Source organism: Hibiscus syriacus, unplaced genomic scaffold (genome assembly GCF_006381635.1).
Source record: "Hibiscus syriacus cultivar Baekdansim isolate YM2019G1 unplaced genomic scaffold, ASM638163v2 tig00112305_pilon, whole genome shotgun sequence".
Classification (NCBI taxonomy): Eukaryota; Viridiplantae; Streptophyta; class Magnoliopsida; order Malvales; family Malvaceae; genus Hibiscus; species Hibiscus syriacus.
In genome coordinates this window covers 1,193,359-1,215,054 of record NW_024063299.1, presented here as the reverse complement: position 1 = coordinate 1,215,054, position 21,696 = coordinate 1,193,359, and the positions used below count along the sequence as shown (strand labels likewise).

Sequence of the window (21,696 nt, the reverse complement as noted above, 5' to 3'; positions counted from 1 at the left end):
GGTGGTCGTGACTGGAAAAGACTGCGTGTTAGAGTTAGGATTTAGGATTTTTATGAATTTGGGTTTTTTTTATTTAAGAGAAATTAGAAGTTTTTTATAAATATAATAATATTTTTAATTTAAAAAAACAAAATTATCAGAGTATGACACGTGTCACTTAATAGAGAAAACTAACGGCAGTTACGACGCAAACACCTAAAATAATATTGTTTGTAATGTTAGACACCGAAATCATTCGAAAAATATTGTAGACACCTATTTATGAAAAGTAATATAATTTAATCAATTATTTTATAATTAAGCCTATATGGTTACCAACTACTTTTGTAGTTTATCCCACATTATAATTCAAAAAAATAGTAAATGATACAAGGAGTAGAACACTCGTATCTAATAATTTCAGCTTGCATTAATATTATATTACAAAGACTTTTACTCCGGAAGACATCATCCCTTGTCTTCTTCATATGAAAATAATAATAAAAAAGTAAAGGAATCCAAGTTATTTTCATGATGAACAAAGCCCTGCTGTGATCATTGATGGGCGTACTTAACTTACATTTAACGAGATCGCCGGTGATTAATTAGTCCATAACCAGCAGTTCTTCGTGACCTCGGAAGATACACTGTCGATTCCGATACTGCACAACTTCTTTTACACGAATACAGATTGATGAACCCCAACCTGTCACTCATGCTTCTCGTACCTTAGCTCCGGTCCACAGATTTCTTCCGGTTGATTGATCACCGTCTTCCTTTCAACACTCGACCAACGCCGCGAAGAATGGATCCACCCGCCGGAAACTCTCGGAAGCGCCAGTGGATGCTTTCTTCCTCATTCGTATCTTCGGAACTGTTGTTTTTTGAAGTCCGTGGGATTGTCGGCGGCGGCAATGGCAGCAACTTATGGAGTTGCACTTTTGGTTGTGGTTCTGTAGCTTCTTTGGGATCCCTGGTAAATGTTTCCAAGAGAATGGAACACCTGAAAATCGGAATGGAGTCCCGGGGCTGAGAAACGAATCATCGGGAAAATACGAAGATGCCAGCGAAGACGATGACGATGAAAGTGAGGAAGAGGAAGAAAACGAAGGATATTTGGTCGCCGGAACTATGGGGTCACCGCATTCTTTTGCAGCCTTCTGGTGATGCTCAATTTGAGTTGAGGAGGAACCCATAGCTTTAGAGAAAATGGAGGAGGAGATCAGTTTGTGTTATCCTTGTGTTATCATGTGCTATTCTTTTGTAATCTTCCTCTTATTTATTGTTTTATTTCTTTGACCTTGTGGATATTATTATTATTATTATTATTATTATTATTATTATTATTATTATTATTATTATTATTATTATTATTATTATTATTATTATTATTATTATTATTATTATTATTATTATTATTATCATTATTAGGGTAAAGTTCACAAATGATCCCTCGACTATAGGGTGATGCTTTGTTGAGTCCCTCAACTATTAAAATTCACAAAATAATGTTTTGCTTTGTTGAGTCTCCTGAGTATTAAAAGTCCCCTGAGTGTTAAAAGTTATGAAATGATCATCCGACTATTTAGTATGTTCCAAACGCGTCCTTTTTTGTTAAAAATTGACAGTAATCTGAGCTGGATGTTAACCTGCTAATTGAGATATGATAAAATATGATCTCAAAATCTCAAAAAACTATCATATCTCACTTAACAGGTTATATCTAGCTCGGACTGTTGCCAATTTTTTAACAGAAAATGACGAGTTTAAAACATACTAAATAGTCGAGGGACTCAACAAAGTAACATCTTATAATTGAGTGACCATTTTGTAACTTTTAATAGTCAAGGGACTCCACAAAACCACATCCTATAAATGAGGGACCATTTTGTAACTTTTAATAAGTTAGAGACTCAACAAACGTACTATAATCGAGGGAACCATTTAAATGCTTTACCCTTATTATTATTAGGGGATGGGATATTAGGGAATAAACCATTATTAGTTCTAGTGCTACAAAAATGTCTTGTTAGTTGTTGTAGGAGTCAACTAAATTCAACCTCATTCGATTTAAAGCGGTCCAATACTAACTCCTATCATATTGTTATTTTCACTTGTTTTTATTATATCAAAAAATATTTTTAAATATTATTATATATATATATATATATATATATATATATATATATATATATATATATATATATGCATTACCAACATAATTATTACGGTATCTATGTTGTTATTTTTAATATAATATTACTAAAATTATTAATTTTAACATAAATTTTTAATGCGTAACTTAAATTCAATATAAGAGATCAAATAGAACAACAATATTTATAAACTTTTTTATTTTTATATCCCATTAGCCAAATAGAAAAAAAAAAAATTTTGTCTATACAAGATTTATAATTTACATAAATTACTCGTTATTTTTTATAGAGTTAATTGCATCACATGTCCTCAAAGTATAACACTCATTCAAATTGATCCCTAAACTTTTAAATATTTCAATTTCATTCCTAAACCATGACTATCATTCTAAATTAGTTCTCAAACTTTTAAACATTTCAATTTCAACCCCAAACTATGACCTTCATTCTAAATTAGTCTCCAAACTTTCTGAACATTCCAATTTCATCCCAAACTATACGCATATACTAATCACATCCCTTGTTAGTAAAATCGTTAGGCAAAGTTATATTATAATATGTTTGAAGAATAAATTACGTTAAACTATGGTTGAAACAATTACATATATGGATGAATTTGGGGATGAAATTGGAATATTTAAAAGTTTGGGACCAATTTAGAAGAAGGGATATAGTTTATGGATGAAATTAAAATTTTTAAAAGTTTAAGGATTAATTTCGAATGTGAGTCATAGTTTAAGGCTCAAATTAGAATCTTTAAAATGAGGGTTATAATTTAGAGACATATGATGCAATTAACTCTTTATATATTGACACCGTCAAAATGGGAATTAAATTGTCGGGGAGCTAATAGCCCCACATATGATGCAATTAACTCTTTTTTATATTGACACCCGTCAAAATGGGAATTAAATTGTCGGGGAGCTAATAGCCCCACATTTGTATCGAATTGGTTGAGGGATGGCCCATGGATTTGGCTCGAACGGACCCTAACCGACGCCGTGTTAAATCAATATTAATTTGTAATACGTACAATGTTAAATTAGTTCTAGGCGTTTATATTTATTAACTTGTCCTTCATTTTTTTATAACTAAATTTAGTAATTGCACGAACTAAATTATTTCGATGGTTAAAAGAATTATTGTTAATTTTAAAGGTTTTTGGGTTTCGAGCATCGACGACTGCAATATGAATGATCGAGCGTTTATTGTCAAATGGTTGACTGTATTTAGAATATATACTAGTTTATAATCACCTTAGCTCAATAAAATAAAACTAAATTTAATAATTATTTTTTGCTTTCTAGTGAAATTTCTCTAATTTAATAAAAATTATTTCTAATTATCATATAATCATATCAATCAAGTATTACTATTACCAATTAACCAACGGTGAATAACTAAATTGAAACGTAAAATAAAATTAATCTGAAACAACGCCAAGTATAAATATAATTGATCTAATAATTTGTAGGATATAATTTTACAATAAAATAAATATATCTCTCTTCTATATATATTGACATAAAAAGGAAAGAAATCAATATCTAAATTGTTAGAGTTATGATCTAATTTTTTTTTCTTGGGCCAAGTCTTTCAGTACGAAGCGGTTTAATCTGTTTGAAATACCAACACATTTACTGCTTTTATGTTGATCAATAAAGGAAATTCAGTTAGAGTATGATTCTTCCTATACAAGTTTCCTTGTTTTCTTTGTTTCCTATCTTCTCAAATAGAAAGTAGAAAATAGGGTTTAGTAGAGGGTTTTAAAAGAGAATTGCAATAGTTGTAACAAATCTTGTACTTCCTCAACATAGTGAAAATTTTCTCCTCTATCCATAGTTTTTTATTTTAGATTTTTCACGTAGATCCTGATGTTCTTCTTTTTTCTTTTTGATCGTGTTTGTTTTTTGACCGATAATCATTCTGACATTTTAACGTAAATTTTAGAGGAATGCATTAAAAAGTAACTAAGATTATTTAGTTGTTGGGAGTGTTGAACTGATGATTAGTGGATCAAGATTTGGAAGGTAGGTGTACAAGATTCATATAAAAATTGGCAGTTGCTTTCATATATAAAAATTGGCAGTTGCTTTTTGTTCTTGACCTTATTAATATGTTTGGTTGGTCCAAATAAATAGCCCTTGTTAGATCACAGTATTAATTTAATGGCATTAGCTCAAAAACTACTTTCATATCATCAACCAGTTTGTGTTGTCCTTGCCCCACTTTGTTCTTTTGTCAACTTATCTCATTAATCTCCTAACTCAAGTTGTTATGGCACAATCTATGTATTATATATAATATGTCATACTTAAATATCTATCTCTACCACGTAACATAATTTAAAGTAACATCGTTATTATTATCAAAGACGGACGTTTGATTTCATGTTATGAGCGATAAACTTATAAAGTTTTTAAGTAGGGGAAATTTAAAGTTGATGATTATAAATAATTTATAATTTATGTCTTAAAAAACTATATAATACTTGAGTAAATTGAACCATTGTAATAAATTAAATCAATTGGATCGATAATCAAATAAAGCCAGGCAGTTAATAGAGATGTTTCAAAGAGCAGCATGGTTAAAGTTGGCACCACAAGTTGGTGAATCAAACTTTGAATTATACTCTCCAAAGCTAAAGTTAGGAATCAAATCATCAATCATAGGTCCACCAGGAGCGGAACTTAGTGATAGAATTTGGAGAAGAGTTACTTAAAAAAAATTAGAGGTTTAAGTAAAAAAAATCAAATTTTTTTAAGAGTCTAGTTTAATTTTTTTTCGAAAAAAGTTGAGGTCTTAACTAAAATTTTTGAAAATTTAAGAGGATTAATGAGAATTTTTAAACATTATAGTAGTGATTTAACTAAGAACATTAGAAAATTTTAAAGACATACTCTTACATGTCCCAACTGTATTCCGCCGATGGATCCATCCAAAACCTTTAACTAATTATCTAGGATTAAGGGTTTGTAGCCTTTAGGTTTTGGGATTAATTATTTGGTAGTTGTTCATCAATATTTAATTATTAACCTTGGTCTCTTTAAGTTGATTACCAAATATTGATAAGATTTTATCTATTTAACTTCATAAAATCTAATAAACACTAAATTATATTTGGTTTTTTATTTCAAATTACAATTCTATTACGATTTAGATTATTTGAATTTAATTAGACATTATTATTTTAGGAACAAATAAATCATTCAATATCGTTGATTAACATTTTTTTTTTGGATATAGAGTTTTCATTAAGACAGTATACGATTAAATTTATCGACATATGTCTTCTTCGCTACTGTGTTTTTTCTTAATCCAAGTCTTAAAAACAAAGGACCGTAGAAAGTAATAAACGGGAAAGTCTGGCTAGCCCGTGGGACAGGATGGCCTGAAGGACCCTAAATGAGCCAAGTCAAATTTGAGTATTATTAAGTTCGACTTAAAATCGTTAAAATAGATCTCAAATTGACTCGAAATTTATAAAATGGAGCTCAACTCGACTAAAAAAATTACGAACCTAAGATTTTCAAACTCGACTTGAATTTAAAACAATGAATTAAGCTTGAAAAAATATTATAATAAAAAATTTTCAAATTTAACTCAATTGAAGTTCAAATTCAAACATGACTTATATTAATTTTCTAAAAAAAACACATAAAAATTAATATTATTAATAATTTAATTTTTTTTTAAATAATAAATAAATATTTTTGAATTACTCGCGTGAAATCTATTAAAGTCAAATATTTATTAAACTTTAATCAAATCAAACTCGAATAATTTACAATTTATCTTGTCTTAATTACAATACTACCGGAACAAGGTTTTCTGCTTTTTTTAGCATGGCAACGGAGCTATTAAAGGTGGATATTGTCATATTCACCCTGGTTTGTAATTCGAAATCAATAGATTAAGATAAAACTAAAAAAAATCTAGATGGACTATATTTAAAAATAATTTAAAAAGGGCTACATGAAAGAATTAAATTTTAAGCGGGGTTAAAGTAATTTTCCACTTAATGAAACAATACTACGGTTTAAAATGATATTTGTACTTAGAAGATGTTGCGGAAGAGGGCTATCGGATAGAGTAAAAACGTAACTGATAATTTGAGAAAATAAAAATTGAAGATAAAAGAAACACAAAATTTACATGGAAAACCCCTAAATAATATAGGGTAAAAACCATGGGCAACTGTAGAAGAATTTCACTATGAGAAAATAGGAATTACAACTTCTCTCGATCGACCAAGGAGAAAACAATGATAATTCTCTCTTGATAAAAAGGAGAAAACAACTCTCAAGAAACTCTCTAAATTCTCTCTAGTATTGGAAGAAAGCTAGAATGCTTTGGGATGATTTTGAAGCTAAATGAGCTAGAGTATTTATAGTTGAAGCCTATGGACTAATTTATAAATACCCCAAAGTTTAGTGACTACATTGAATTATCCATTTATCAAATTTCAACAAAAGTTGCTATATTTAATTTTTTTTTTTTCATGATTTCGGTGGTGCATTTAATTCCACCGAAAGTGGCTTGGCAACTTGTTTATTTTTCAACAATCTCCCACTTGAAGATTTGATTGAAACAATCATATCTTCACAAAATTCTTTCTACCTTGTACCATCATGTTGCTTATGTCTCTGACAAGCCATAGGAGGATCGACATCGAGTAAATGTATAAGCATTTACCGCCTTTGTCATGAAATCTACTATGTTGTCTTTGGTATGGATCTTCTGCATATCTACCGTCCTTTCTTCCACCTTTTCACGAATGAAATGGTACTGAACTCGTATGTGTTTTGTCCTTGAATGAAATGCTGGATTCCTTGCTAGATGCAAGGCGCTTTGACTGTCACAAAACAAAGAGACAATACTCTTGATTGTGCCCAAGCTCCTCCAATAGCATCTTCAACCAAATTGCTTCTTTACTGGCTTGTGTAGCTGCTACATATTCTGCTTCTGTTGTGGACGTAGCCACAACTGACTGCAATTTTGAAACCTAGCTTACAGTTCCACCAACAATTTTGAACACATATCCTGTAGTAGATTTGTTTTTATCAAAATCCCCTGCATAGTCAGAATCTACAAATCCATTGATTAGTAAGTTTGATCCTCCGTAACATAATGCAACATTTGAGGTCCCTTTGATGTTTCTCAGGATCCTCTTTACTGTATTCCAATGCTTCCAATGCTCTTTTCCTGGATTCGCCATGTACCGACTAACCACTCCCACTGCTTGTGCAATGTCTGGTCTTGTGCATATCATAGCGAACATTAAACTTCCCACTGTTGATGCATACGGTACTCGAGACATCTCCATCCTCTCTTCTTCACTGCTAGGACTCATACTGGAGGATAATTTGAAGTTAATAGGAAGAGGGGTAGAAATTGGCTTACAATCTTGCATGCTGAATCGTGACAAGATTTTCTTCAAGTAATTCTTTTGTGAAAGCCAAATCTTCCTATTACTTCTGTCTCGGTGAATTTGCATCCCTAGAATCTTGTTTGCTGATCCCAAGTCCTTCATTTCAAATTCCCTAGCCAGTTGTGCCTTCAATTCTTCAATATGATCTTTGTTAGGTCCTGCAACCAACATGTCATCCACTTACAACAGCAATATAACAAAATTGTTATCACCAGACCTCTTGAAATAAGCACAAGGGTCTGCATTAAGTCTGTTGTATCCAAGGCACATAATGAAGGAATCAAATCTCTTATATCAACACCTCGGCGACTGTTTTAGACCGTACAGATATTTTTTCAACCTGTAAACCAAGTTCTTCTTTTCTTTTTCTTTAAAACCTTCAGGTTGGAGCATATAAATCTCTTCTTCTTCAAGATTTCCATGAAGAAAAGCTGTTTTAAAATCTAGTTGCTCTAGATGTAAGTTCAATGTGGCACACATTGCCAAAACTACTCGAACTGTTGTTAGTCGAACCACAGGAGAAAATATTGCATTGAAATCAATACCTTCTTTTTGAGCATATCCTTTGACCACCAGTCTTGCACGATACCTCTCAACTTGATCGTCACGATACATCTCGAACAACTTTAATTGTTCCATCATACATCTTTAATTTGATAGTTCCCACGCCAATGATCTCTAAGGCATGATCATTGCAACTATACACAGATCCTCCTGAGACAGGTTCATAATGATGGAACCATTCTCTTCTTGAGGTCATGTGATATGTTGCTCCCGAATCAATGAGTCATATGTCTGCATATCTCTTTCTACCTTCTACGGTGGTTAACGCTTCACAGCATAGAGCATCTCCATCATCTGAAGTGTTTGCGGTATTGCCTTGTGGATTTGAGTTTTTATTTAGACTCCAACAATCCTTCTTCAAGTGACCCTTCTTTCCACAGTTGTAACACTTTAAATTCTTCTTGCTTCTCGACTTTGATCTACCATGTTTGTGACTGCTGCTTTGGCCACGTTTTGTTGATCTCCCTTTCATCGTTGTCATCGTTGTCAACGCTTCTACTTGTTGCAGATTTACTTGTCTGTCTTCATTGTTCTTGCGCCAATTTTCTTCTTGTAGAACAGCAGCTGCAACGTCATCGAAGACTAGACTGGTGACATTACTGTTTGTCAAGTTGATGATGAGTTGATCATACGAATCTTGTAGACTTTGAAGTAGAAGTTCAGCACGTTCTTGTTCTACTTTTACAGCTTAAGATGTAAGCTGAGAAAATAAAGTGTTCAGTGTGTTTAAGTGCTCCGTCACTGAAGTAGATTATGACATCCGGAGAGTGTACAATTTCCTCTTAAAGAAAATTTTATTGTGCAGCGATGTGGCCTCGTACATTTTGGTGAGATGATCTCATATCTCTTTAGCTGTCTTCTTCTCCTCGATGCTTGACAATACTTCATCTGCTAATGCTAGATGAAAGTTTGCCATAGCATTTTCGTCCATTTCGATCCATTTGTTGTCGTCTGTGAAATCTACTGGCTTTTTGCTGATAGCTGCTAGACAACTGTCTTTCCTCAGGATGACCTTCATCTTCAATTTCCACAATGAGAAATTTCTCCCATTGAACTTTTCAATATCAAATTTTGTTGTCATTTCTTCGTTTACGGATAGCTCCCACTATTTCACTATCGTGAATAGTTATCTGGAACCTTCAAAGAATGGGTAATAACTTCTTACTTTCTTATGTTGGAGGATCAACTTTTTGGTGGCAACCACAAAGACAATAAGCAGATATTACACACTCTAATCTGGCTCGGATACCAATTGTTGCGGAAGACGGCTATCAGATTGAGCAAAAACGCAACTGATAATTTGAGAAAATAAAAATTGAAGATAAAAGAGACACAAAATTTACGTGGAAAACCCTAAATATATGGTAAAAACCACGGGCAACGGTAGAAGAATTTCACTATGAGAAAATAGGAATTACAACTTCTCTCGATCGACCAAGGAGAAAACAATGATAATTCTCTCTTGATAAAAAGGAGAAAACAACTCTAAAAAAACTCTCTAAATTCTCTCTAGAATTAGAAGAAAGCTAAATGCTTTGGGATGATTTGAAGCTAAATGAACTAGGGTATTTATAGTTGAAGCCTATGGACTAATTTGTAAATACCCTAAAGTTTAGTGACTATATTGAATTATCCCATTTATCAAATTTCAACAAAAGTTGCTATATTTAATTTTTTTTTCATGATTTCGGTGATGCATTTAATTCCACTTAAAGTGGCTTGGCAACTTGTGGCAACTTGTTTATTTTTCAACAGAAGAGACTAAAATTACATTTAGTCATCAACGAGGATAAGCAATTAATAATCAATTTAATATCATTTAAATAAATCTCAAATTCGAGATTTTAAACATATAGATAATTCTTGCTGAAAATTTTATCTGTCAAAATTAAATATGTAATACAAATTAATAATGACAAATCTTTTCTCTCGCCATTTCATTTTGCAGGGAATCGTGGGAAAATTTACAATTATAAAGCCTTTGTACGAATAACAAGAACCTGTAAACTAATACAAAGGCCTCTCAGCCTTTGATGCGCCTCAATGCAAGGTAAGCCAACAACCTATATCCTACGAACATTAGAATCAAGATCCCGACACTCAGTTCCGGCCTAATTTGCCCCGCGATGTCTTGATCGATCAACTTACAGCTAACTTTGATCTTCCGGGATGCGAGCAACCCAGTAAGGACGAGACTCTCTTTCCGTCGCCGTATTGAACGTTGATAAACAGTTTATAGCTGTAGTATGTATTAGAAGTATACTTGATCCATGCCATACATGACGGCACCTTGTGCACGTAGTATCCTCCTGTTAGAACAAATGCTAGCATTGTGACTGTAACTATGGTTGATGCCTGTTTGGCATCCATGATCAATGCGCCTAACGCGAGCCCGAGCCCTTGAGAGACGAGCACGTAGCCGAGAAGAACCAACAATGTCAGTATAAATTCGACCAACTTGGATTTCAATCCGGCCATCCAATATGTTACGAGAAGGAAAACTGTGGGGAGAATGAGTTCCATAGAGAGGTCTCCGATTATCCGTGCCATGAAATATAGGAAGATAAAGTGTACATGCCCGAAGCACGCTCTTTCATGAATTTGGCACGTTCTTGAGTGTAGTAAACGATTTCCGGCGATATGACGTGTCTCGACTTATTTTGTGAAAACCCGATTTTATAAGAGAAATGTTTCGGAGTCGCCATCGACCTTTTGAGTTAGGTAGGTCGAATACTCAAAAAATTTCTTTTTAAAGAGTTTTTTTAAAAAACGTCATTTTAAAAGATTTACCGATCTACGTGTAACCAGAAATTCAATTTTAGTAATAAAAACGGTTCGGGGGTCGGTTAGGTGTGGGAAAGGATGAGCACCCCCACAACGCCCAAAATTGGTACATATCGATTATATATTGTCTCGAAATAATAGAAATCTAAGAATTCGAATACATATTTAAATTACGATTCCATTATTCCGAATTCAACCATACACTATTATAGAACAAAAAATTCTAAGGAAAAATAGAAAATAATCTCATATTTCCAATTGAAGAGAAAATACTCCCTAAAATACTTTAGGACGAATATTTCTCTTTCCAACTGAAATAAACAGAATATAATAATTTTTCCTAAGAATTTAATATTAAAATAATTTTTATTCTACCCAAAGAAAGAAATTAAACCTATTTATTCTAATTGTATTATTATAAAGATAAAGGATATTCAATTATTTAAAAATACCGAGACTTAATCCCTAATAAAATTAGACGAATTGTCTCGATAAGTTTAAAATAGTAAATATTTCCTCTTCTCTTCAAAATTAATTAATTTTAAATGCAAACAATTTTTTTTATTTTTCTAGTGGGATATTTATTTATTTTAAAATATCGAAATATGACATCTAGCTGTCTTAAGACTGCCCCTTCTTAATATTTTAAAATAATAAATATTGCCCTTAATCAATTATGTAATAAGTTGAGTTATGTTAATGAGGCTTTTAAACGAAATAAAAACGATACATTGAAGCTTTTTTTAAAAAACATAAATACACAAATATTATATAATAATTACACTAGAATGATAATAAGTCCAAAACATTAAGAAGGATTAAAATATAAACAATTAAAATATCATGCTCTAAATTAAAAAACATACAATAACAAAATAAAAATAATTTAAATGAAACCATAACAATTTATGTTGCTTAAACGTAAATAAACTAAAATACAGTGGTTCAAAAATCAATAAAACAAGAACATTAAATAGGAAACATGGACGAGATTGTAACGTAGAATAAAATAAGTGTTCAAAGTAAAAGCAATTTAAAGTTTCATCGGTGACCAAAATATCAGTGTTACAAAGTTTAGGGGTTAATTTGTGTGAATGAAAAGTTAGTAAATTAGTGACCAAATCAAAACAAATGAAAACAATTATAACTAAAATATAAAGTAAGATGAAATTGTAGGGACTAAACATAAAATCACCAAAAAATGCATAACATACATAACAAAAAGGAAAATATTCACATCAGCAACTATAAAAAAATGAAATAATCAAAATAGCCCTCCACTAGGACCTAAATGCAAAACAAAGACAAAAGTGAGGGGACTCAAGATGTAATTAACCCTTAAAATCCTACTATAAAACCCATCATTTACTCATTTTTTTCATTTTAAGCCTAAAACAGGAAAAAAATATGAAACACTCTCTTTCAAATCTCTCTTTCCCTCGGACGAGAGTTCTCGCCTGAAACTAGCGCCACCAATCCATCCGTCGCTCCGACCACCACACGCGGTGGTCGGAGACCTTAAACCGAACCCAAAACACTCGACTCTCTCCGATCTATCCTCTCAAATCGAACCTCACACCAAAACCCCCTAAATAACCTTGGATCTAACCCGAAAAAAAACTCGACCTTTCGCATGCAAGGCCCTAGAGTTTCTAAACTCACTCGACCACCTCACCGACGACTAACCCCTCGACCCCAACTCCGATGAAACCATTCATTTTCTCAGGTATATTCGAAACTCTTCCCCATTTATTATTTTTTTGTTATTTTCTAGTTAGTTGGGCTGATTAGAGTTAAAAACACTTATTTATTTTTATTTATTATTTCAATATACATTATACTCGAAAAAGAAAGGAAAAAAAGGTTACATTTGAAATGCTAGATTTGAGCTTTTAGAAAAATTATCACAGTATTATATTAAAAAACATATGTGATGTACTTTACATTCGAACTAAAAAAGAACATGATTTCTTGCTGGACTAGTAATGAACCGATCAGAAAAATAACATGCATTCAAATAAAAATAAAAACAGTGAATGATATGTAACCTTTGGAGTCTGTTATTTTTTGAAGATGAGTGATTTTTGAAGATGAGTGATTGGGTTAAATACCCAGTTACAACCCAATAAAGAAAATATTCCCACTTACTTGTGTTCTAATTTTTGCAGGTGAGGTGTTGGAGGACGTGTGGTAGCAGCAAGATATGGCCAGCTTCTTGGGAAAGGTTGAGGCATGGCATAGTGGGTTAGTGCTTCAAGTGGGGCATGGGTTACCGGATGGGTTTTGAATAAAAAATGATGTGTAAGAAGCATGAGGTGGTGGTGGAATTTTGAATTAAAAAAATGGTGCTCACATTGAGGAAACGCTAACACCGCATTAAACGAGGGCAACACACCACAAAAGATGGAGAAAAAAAAAAGAAAGAGGAGGCCGAGGCGGTCTTGGATATCTCGATAATCCGAATGCCACCACATCAAACCAGCCAGTATCGCAGTTATCACTTGGAAGACTCTGAGGGTGTTGAAAGACTCTTGCTTTCTTTCTTTAAGGCTTCTTTGAAGCAGAATGCTAAACTGATAAAACCAAGTAGAGAGATCAAATCGGTTGCTAATCCGGCCTCACTCGGAACAATGGCCGCTGCCGCCAACAAGAGAATATTTCCCCAAAACAGGGGTGGTCTCCATGCAAGCAGCTTTAACTTTTGGAGCCAGCAGGGTGTTATAGATGCACTCAGGGTTTGCTTTATGTTCGACCTCTCTCTTTCACTCACACCATCAAGTTTACACACACCTGTACAATCATTAACTAACAATAAATTAATGCAAAAACTGCTTATGCTAGAATAAGAAAAAGGATAAATTACGTATTTAATACCTGAACTATTATTTTTGTAATAAAAATTAATAGTTTAAGTACTAAATATATTAAAACTGATAATTTATGTAAAATATAATTTACGACAAAAAAATGCATATTATTTCCCTACAAATTAGCATATTTTCCTGAAAGTGATTAAAATAAAACAGTATAACTTTAAATAATAAAGCAGCGTGGCCGTAAGTATAGACAAATATCAGTCCAAAACTGTAGAATATTACTTAAATAACCAAGAGTAGTGTGAAGAACAGGAACTCTGAGCATATGCCTACTGTAACGTTTAAAAATATGGATAAACATGTGTTGAATCAAAGCATTTGGAATATTGTACAAGTTATAAATATAGTTATACATATAAAATAAATGTAAATTATACGTTTATTATTTAAACTATCAATTTTAATTTGTTTGAAACCTATACTTTCAATTTTTTCTATGATTGTTTGAAACCTAAACTTTCAATTTTTTAAATCATACTGACGTTTAGTTTTGTTTCATTTTAGTACTCGTTGCTAAAAAAATAATTTAGTACTTAAACTATCATTTTTGATCATATCATACACGACGTTTAATTTTTGTTTCATTTTGGTACCCGTTACTAAAAAAATTAAAACGTTTAATACCTAAACTATCAGCTTTGATCCGTTTTAATACCTAAATTTTCATTTTTTAAATCTTTAAGTATGGTTCAAGTATTTGGTACCTAAACTTTCAATTTCTTGAACACCTAAGTTTTACTATGAAACAAAAACTTAACTTTGGGTGTAGTCTTAAAAACTGAAAGTTTAAATACTAAAACGAATCAAAACTGATAATTTAGATACTAAATGTTAGTTTATCCTAAAAACAATTAAAAATTTGGGTAAAGTTGATGGAGTGGGATTAGATTTCCTTTATAGCAAGTCACAAAATATCAACACCAGTAAAGTTGGGCTTTAAAATTCAAAAAGTAAACAGACAACATCTAGACTAATGACATTGATAAATTCATTATCCTAATATTATCACTGATTTATCAAGTATAATAGTAATAAAAAGAAACTGAGTTGCAGTGCCAGTGTCACTCAGGGTTTGGTGCTGCCCCTGCCAAGACCACTATGGTTGGGCCATCACTTGCTTTTTATGACTTTAGTTGTAAAAAAAGAAAAGGGAACAAAGTTGGTCTTCAGAATTCCATAGTTGGACTTAAAAGAAAAATGTTTTCAGATCAGTCTTTTTATAACGAGGTAGGAAGGTCAAATTTGGACACGTGTAAAGCTGGAATAGAACAGCCTATGGGACCGATGTAGCAATTATTTGATAAGGTGTTGTAAGAATTATTGGCCAAGACAAGCATGATAAAATGTTTGCAAACGCTATCAATTGCATCATTGGTCACAAATATTAAAATCTTCCTGGAGATCATCAATTGCATCATTGGTCACAAATATTAAAATCTTCCTGGAGATCATGATGTCCAAGACTCCCAACTCTAATACCATAAACTCCCATGTAATATCGTCTTGTTATCATGGGCATTAAAGATCCAAACATGTCAAAAGACCACTTCATCCACCGTTGGCACATAACATTACTTTTTCTAGCACTTAGGCTATTTGGATCCAGACGCACCCACACCATTTATTTCAGGGTAAACTATACCTAGACTACTAATTATTATCCATTTTCATTTTGAAACTGATATTTTAATTTTATCAATCAGATTACTTGATTATTTCAACAATTAATAGTTAGGTGATTATAGGTATTGTTTACCATTTATTATATATATTGCTACTGTGAATGATATACTAGGGAGAGCTATACATGTGTAGGCATTGAAGTTTAAACTTTAGGTGAAATGTTCTAAGCTAGTTGGTGACCCCCTCCAAGCATATCCATTAGACTTTTGACCAATAATTAAAGTGTTTCTAGACAATTTAAGTAGCAAATTGGGCAGTTAATCAAGGATGGATGATGAAATGTGTGGTTCATAATTCATCCCATGAGCTAAGCTAGAGGGATCAACAGAGTGTTCACCATGAGCTAAGCTGGAGGGATCAACCATAGTGTGTTGGCTACAGGGATGGACCTAGAGGGATCGATTATATTGAAAGTATAATTTCGGCCCCTAAAATTTTATAAATTTCTACTTTAAATTTTATAAGTTCGTCTGTGAAATCATGAGTTCATCCTTGATTGGATATGCAAAGTCTTCATAGAGAAAAAAAGGCATATTTCTATGGAGGGGTCATAACCTTTAATTGTCAACTTTATGTTTCCAACAAATTAAAACCAAGTATAATTAATCTACCGACCCACCACTATTTGGCAATATCTTTTCTACTAGCTAATGTAGAATCTATATATACAGTAAGTACACAGCGACAGATTCGTCTTCTAAACGAAACTAGAAATGAAGTGGGTTCAGTTCATTCACATGTTCGAGTTAACTCAACCAACTCATGTAAAAGAAAGTAAAAAGACGACGTACCGTTTGCGAGATCAAGGAGGAAATCCGCTGGATTCATGGGAAAAGATGGTGAGAACCCAATCGACTCAAAGTAACCCATAGCTTCACTTCCCTTGCCGAAATACAAGCTCCTTCCTTCGCTCAGGACCAACACCGAGTCAAACGACTGATAAACTCGGCTAGATGGTTGGTGCATGGATGTGACGATGGTCTTCCCCTTTTGAGCCAACGAACCCAAAATCGAAACCAGCCGATGTACCGCCGTCGAGTCCAAACCCGACGTCGGTTCATCGAGAATAAGTAGACTAGGGTTTATAAGCATTTCATGAGCTATGCTTACTCTTTTCCGTTCTCCACCCGAAATCCCACGTATAAAACTGTTCCCGACCATTGTGTTTTCACATTTCGACAACCCCAACTCCAACAAAACCGATTCGGCCACCGAAATCTTCTCCTTGGCCGACAATGTTCTCGGCAACCTTAAAAGAGAGCAATACACTAACGTTTCCCTAACCGTCAAGTGAGGGTATTGAACATCGTATTGGGCAACGAATCCCGTGCGTTTGGCTATTTGTTTTGTCGGTTTTCTGTTGTTGGCAAGCATGGTCCCCGAGAAATTACCATGGCCGTGTTGCAGCCTCCTGGCCAAGGCATTGAGGAGAGTCGATTTGCCGCTGCCTTAAGGTCCGAGGATAGCCAACAGTTCTCCCGGCGAAACCATCCCCGTGATGTTGTTCAATATCGTTTTCTCTTGTATCCTACTCGTCGATCCCTGATCGAATGGCGTCCATGATCCATGGGTGAGCATACGTTTAATGCTGCTACCCTGCGTGTTGGTCCCTTGTACCTTCACCTTGAAACACACGTCGATGACATGAAACGAAAGAATATCAGAAGAATGTCAATAAATCATAAAAAAAAAAGATTCAATCTACAGTTCACTCGTGTAGTAGTTCAACTTCACACACCAACTCACTCCAAATTTTCATTTTTCTTTTTCTTTTTTACCTTGAGACTGATAGGATAACAAGAAGCCATTAATGATGGGAGGTGATCACGCGAATCTCGAGAAACATCTTTTAAATGCCGTGGGACATCCCATCGGGAACTTCCAAACCACCAAAACCCGGCATTATTGTTGCCTTTCCAACTTTCCTTTGCTTGTTTGGGTTTTTTTTCTCGGAAAGGAAAAGAAAAATAGAGAGTAAGTGACGTTTGGTTCGTTGGAATTTTAGAATTAGAGAAATTGAATCGATCATTTTCTCATTTTGTTTAAGTTTTTAAAGGGAGAATTGGAATCTAATTCCATTAAGAGAATGAAAGTAAATTTCATCCATAACATGATGGAATTAAAATTTTTTGGAGGAGGGAATGTGAAATTTGATCATACTACCTTCATCAATATTTTGGTATTCGGGTCGATTTTTTTTAAAAAAACAGAATCGGGTCGGATTTTTTTAAAAAAATTAGGTTCGGGTCAGGTCAGATTTTTTTAAGTTTGATATTCGGGTCGAGTTTGGGTTTAGGGTGAAAAATATCCGACTCGGCCCGAAAAAAATATATAATTTTACCTTATATAATTAGGAATAATTACAATAATATCCTCTATAATTTTTTCAATTAAGTCACTATTTTTATTGAATAAGAATAATTTTTTTTTATTATTTTGGGTCGTGTTTTTAATTTATATATTCTGGTCGGGTGGGTGAAACTTTATTTTGGTCGGGTCGGGTCGGGTCTCTGGTGGAGGTTCTCTTGTTTTCGGGTTGGGTCGAGTGGACTAAAAACCCGACCTAACCCTACCCATGGTCATCCTTAATTGGGATGATTTTAACTTATGATGTTTATTAGTATGATTTTTATAATTTATTGAAATAAATAATCAATCAATAAAATGAAAATTTAATATTTTTTAAATTTTTATAATATATTATTACATGTAAGTTATAAAACAAACTAAAATTAAGTAAAAAAAAGAAGTGTAATTATGTCGTTTTACATTATTGAAATCAAATTCATCTGATATATCTGCGAACCAAATAAAATATAAAATTAGATACTAATTTAATTTTCTACCAACCAAACATATTTCAAATTCAAATTTTAATTCCTACATATTCTAATTCATTTACGTATTTTAATTCCCTAAAAAAACATTCAACAAACGAAACGTCTCCCAAAAGAAATGAAAGAAAGATGAGGGAGAAGAGGTATTTATGTAGGTAAAGAGGGGGTGGGTGCCACGTCAAAGGAAATTGTCCCAATGCAAAAGTGGGGTACGTAGAAGAACCTTACAGATGGCAGCTCGCCAACGTGGTTCATGGGAAGTGCGCTAGCCTTCTATTCTTTTTTCTACCGCTTAAAATTGTACGAATCAATTTACAAGAGTTAAAAAATTATTGCTATTTTTAAAAGTTATGAATTTAAATATCAATTATGAAAATAATTAAGTGTTTAATATTTAATAATTAAAATTTTTTAAAATAAATATTATTTTATAATCATTTTATATAATAAAAAAAATTCATTGGAAAAAAAAGTTTTTCAATGAATGAAGAAAGCCAGTGGAATCAATTATCATTAACTCTACTGCTTTGCCTGTATATATTTTCATATTTCTTAAACCGTGCCTTAATTTCTTTTTTATAATATTTAAAATTTTGTTTCTATAATTATTTTAAAAATTTTAGACCTTTTATTTGTAAAATCTAAAAATTTAAACAAAATTATTAAAAGGGTAAAATACACAAACGATGCCGATATAGGGTGATGCTTTGTAGAGTCCTTCGACTATTAAAATTATAAAATGATTCGACTATAGGGTGTTACTTTGTTGAGTTCCCCGACTATTAAAAGTTTCAAAATAGTCGCCTATCTATTTAGTATGTTTTAAAGTTGTCTTTTTCCATTAAAAATTTGACAACAATTTAAGCTGAATATTAACCTATTGACTTATATATGACAATTTTTTTAGATTTTTAAATTAAATTTTATCATATCTCAGTCATCAAGCCAACACTGTCATTAATATTTTTAACGAAAAATGATGAGTTTGGAATATACTAAATAGTCGGATAATTATTTTAGAACATTTAATTTTTATGGATTCAACAAAATATCACCTTATAATTAAAGGACCATATATAACTTTAATAGTCGATGAATTCATAAAGTATCATATATAATTAGGACAATTTGTGTACTTATCCTTGTTAATATAATCAAAATCTTTTACTAAAGTTTGATGTGATGTTTTTTAAATGAAACAAATTCTAACTTAAAATTCATATACTAAAAATATAGTTTTGTAATGGACATAAATTTAAAAATTATAATTGAATTTTTAAATTTAAAAAGGCAAAGAGATTATTAAAAAAACAAAAGGATTAAATTTAAATATGAAAAATTGCAGGGATTAAAGCACATTTTTAACCTTATGTATTATTTCTGTCTTAAGGAGTGTTTGGATGGGGGAATGTGAGATTCCGGGAATCCCACATTCTTCTGTTTGGTTAGTCCGAGAATCTCATTCCCGGTAATGTAAGATTATCAATAGTGAATTTTTTGGGGTATATTACCGGGAATGTCATTACTTCCCTTTCCTTAGGTATTGTTGGATTACGAGCATTTTGGACAAAAATGCCCTTAATTTTTTTTCTTTCAAAAATATCATTCTTCTGTCATTGAATAATAAAAATTCTACGAATGTTAAATTACAAATTTATCCTTAAACTATTTTAGATTTACAAAAAAATTCTATAATTAAATTTTATATGAAGTTCAGGGTTAAAATAAAATTTTACCATTTCATTAAACCTTTTTATATTTCAATTCTGTAAAAAAAAATTATATAAATTTTATGAATTTAAATTTGAGAAAATAACCTCAGTGATCAAAAATGCCTTATAATATACGATTTTAACCAACTTTTTTTGGATTTGCCAAAATGACCAACTAAATCGCAATGCGATCGATAATTCGCAACGCGATCTCATCGCAATCTCCAGATTCGCAACGCGAACATCGACTATCGCAACGCGAACTTCGACTATCGAATGCGATTTTCCAAATCGTTGCGATAGTCGAAGTTCGCGTTGGAATTTATTCCAAGTTCGTTGCGATAGTCGAAGTTCGCGTTGCGATTTATTCCAAGTTCGTTGTGATAGTCGAAGTTCACATTGCGATTTATTCCAAATTCGTTGCGATAGTCCAAGTTCGTTGCGATAGTTGAAGTTCACGTTGCGATTTATTCCAAGTTCGTTGCGATAGTTTCCAAGTTCGTTGCAATAGTCGAAGTTTGCGTTGCGATTTATTCCAAGTTCGTTGCGGTAGTCAAAAATCGCAACGACTGGTGGTATTGCATTTGTTTCTTAAGAATTTTCTCTAAAAAGATAGTATTCGCGCGGACGTGTCGAAGATACGTATTACCATGACCACGACCACGATCACGACCCGAGACGAGACGAGACGGACGGCGCGCGCGAGAGTCCCTTGTTCTCTATCACTCAATAAGGAAGTGGGAAAGCCAAGCCTTAAATATCATTCGAATAGTGTTTCCAATACTATGTGGGATTGAGCATTACCAACATTGTTCCTAATACTATGGATTGAGCCTTAAATAGTGATATTATTTGTAAATTATAGTTAATGACTTTAGTATTGTATAAAAGTATTTGTGGTTCGTTTAGTTTTCATGCAATTCTAATTTATTTTCAATTGATTGTAATTGCACGATAACAATTTTTTTTATTCTCGCGAGTGATGCAATTTTTTGAATGTTTTGGGAATGGTATTTAAGGCTTGCTTTCTCACTTCCTTGTTGAGTGATAGAGAACAAGGGGACTCTCGCGCGCCGCCGCCGTCGCCGTCCGTCTCGGGTCGTGGTCGTGGTCGTGGTCGTGGTATACGTGTCTTCGACACGTCCCGCGAATACTATCTTTTTAGAGAAAATTCTTAAGAATTAATGCAATACCACAGTAGTTGCGATTTTGGACTATCGCAACGAATTTGGAATAAATCGCAACGCGAACTTCGACTATCGCAACGAATTTGGAATAATCGCACGCGAACTTCGACTATCGCAACGAACTTGGACTATCGCAACGAATTTGTAATAAATCGCAACGCGAACTTCGACTATTGCAAATCAGTTTCCAGATTCGCAACGCGAACTTCGACTATCGCAACGCGAACTTGGACTATCGCAATGCGAATATGTAAATCACAAGCGAGTCGAAGTTCGCGTTGCGAATCTGGAAACTGATTTGTGATACCGGAGATCGCGTTGCGAATTATCGATCGCATTGCGATTTAGTTGGTCATTTTGGCAAATCCAAAAAAGTTTGTTAAAATCGTATATTATAAGGCATTTTTGGTCACTGAGGTTATTTTCTCTTTAATTTTTAAAGAAAAATTAAATATTTTCCAACTTGTTAAAAAAAAATATAAAAAGG

The 21,696-nt window shown here is 32.8% G+C and overlaps 1 protein-coding gene and 1 pseudogene across 1 annotated transcript; both read right to left on the bottom strand.

Annotated features, from left to right (window-relative positions):
• Positions 1 to 758: 758 nt before the first annotated feature.
• Positions 759 to 1,175, bottom strand: LOC120177716. The gene has a single exon (XM_039183761.1). It carries the CDS (start codon positions 1,173 to 1,175, stop codon positions 759 to 761), a length of 417 nt encoding a protein of 138 aa, XP_039039692.1.
• An 8,907-nt stretch (positions 1,176 to 10,082) lies between these two features.
• LOC120177727 lies at positions 10,083 to 17,121 on the bottom strand (annotated as a pseudogene).
• Between the last annotated feature and the right edge of the window lie 4,575 nt (positions 17,122 to 21,696).

Bases quoted from the DNA above. Each gene is read 5' to 3' on its own strand.
- LOC120177716 (XM_039183761.1), bottom strand. From the start codon at position 1,175: ATGGGTTCCTCCTCAACTCAAATTGAGCATCACCAGAAGGCTGCAAAA.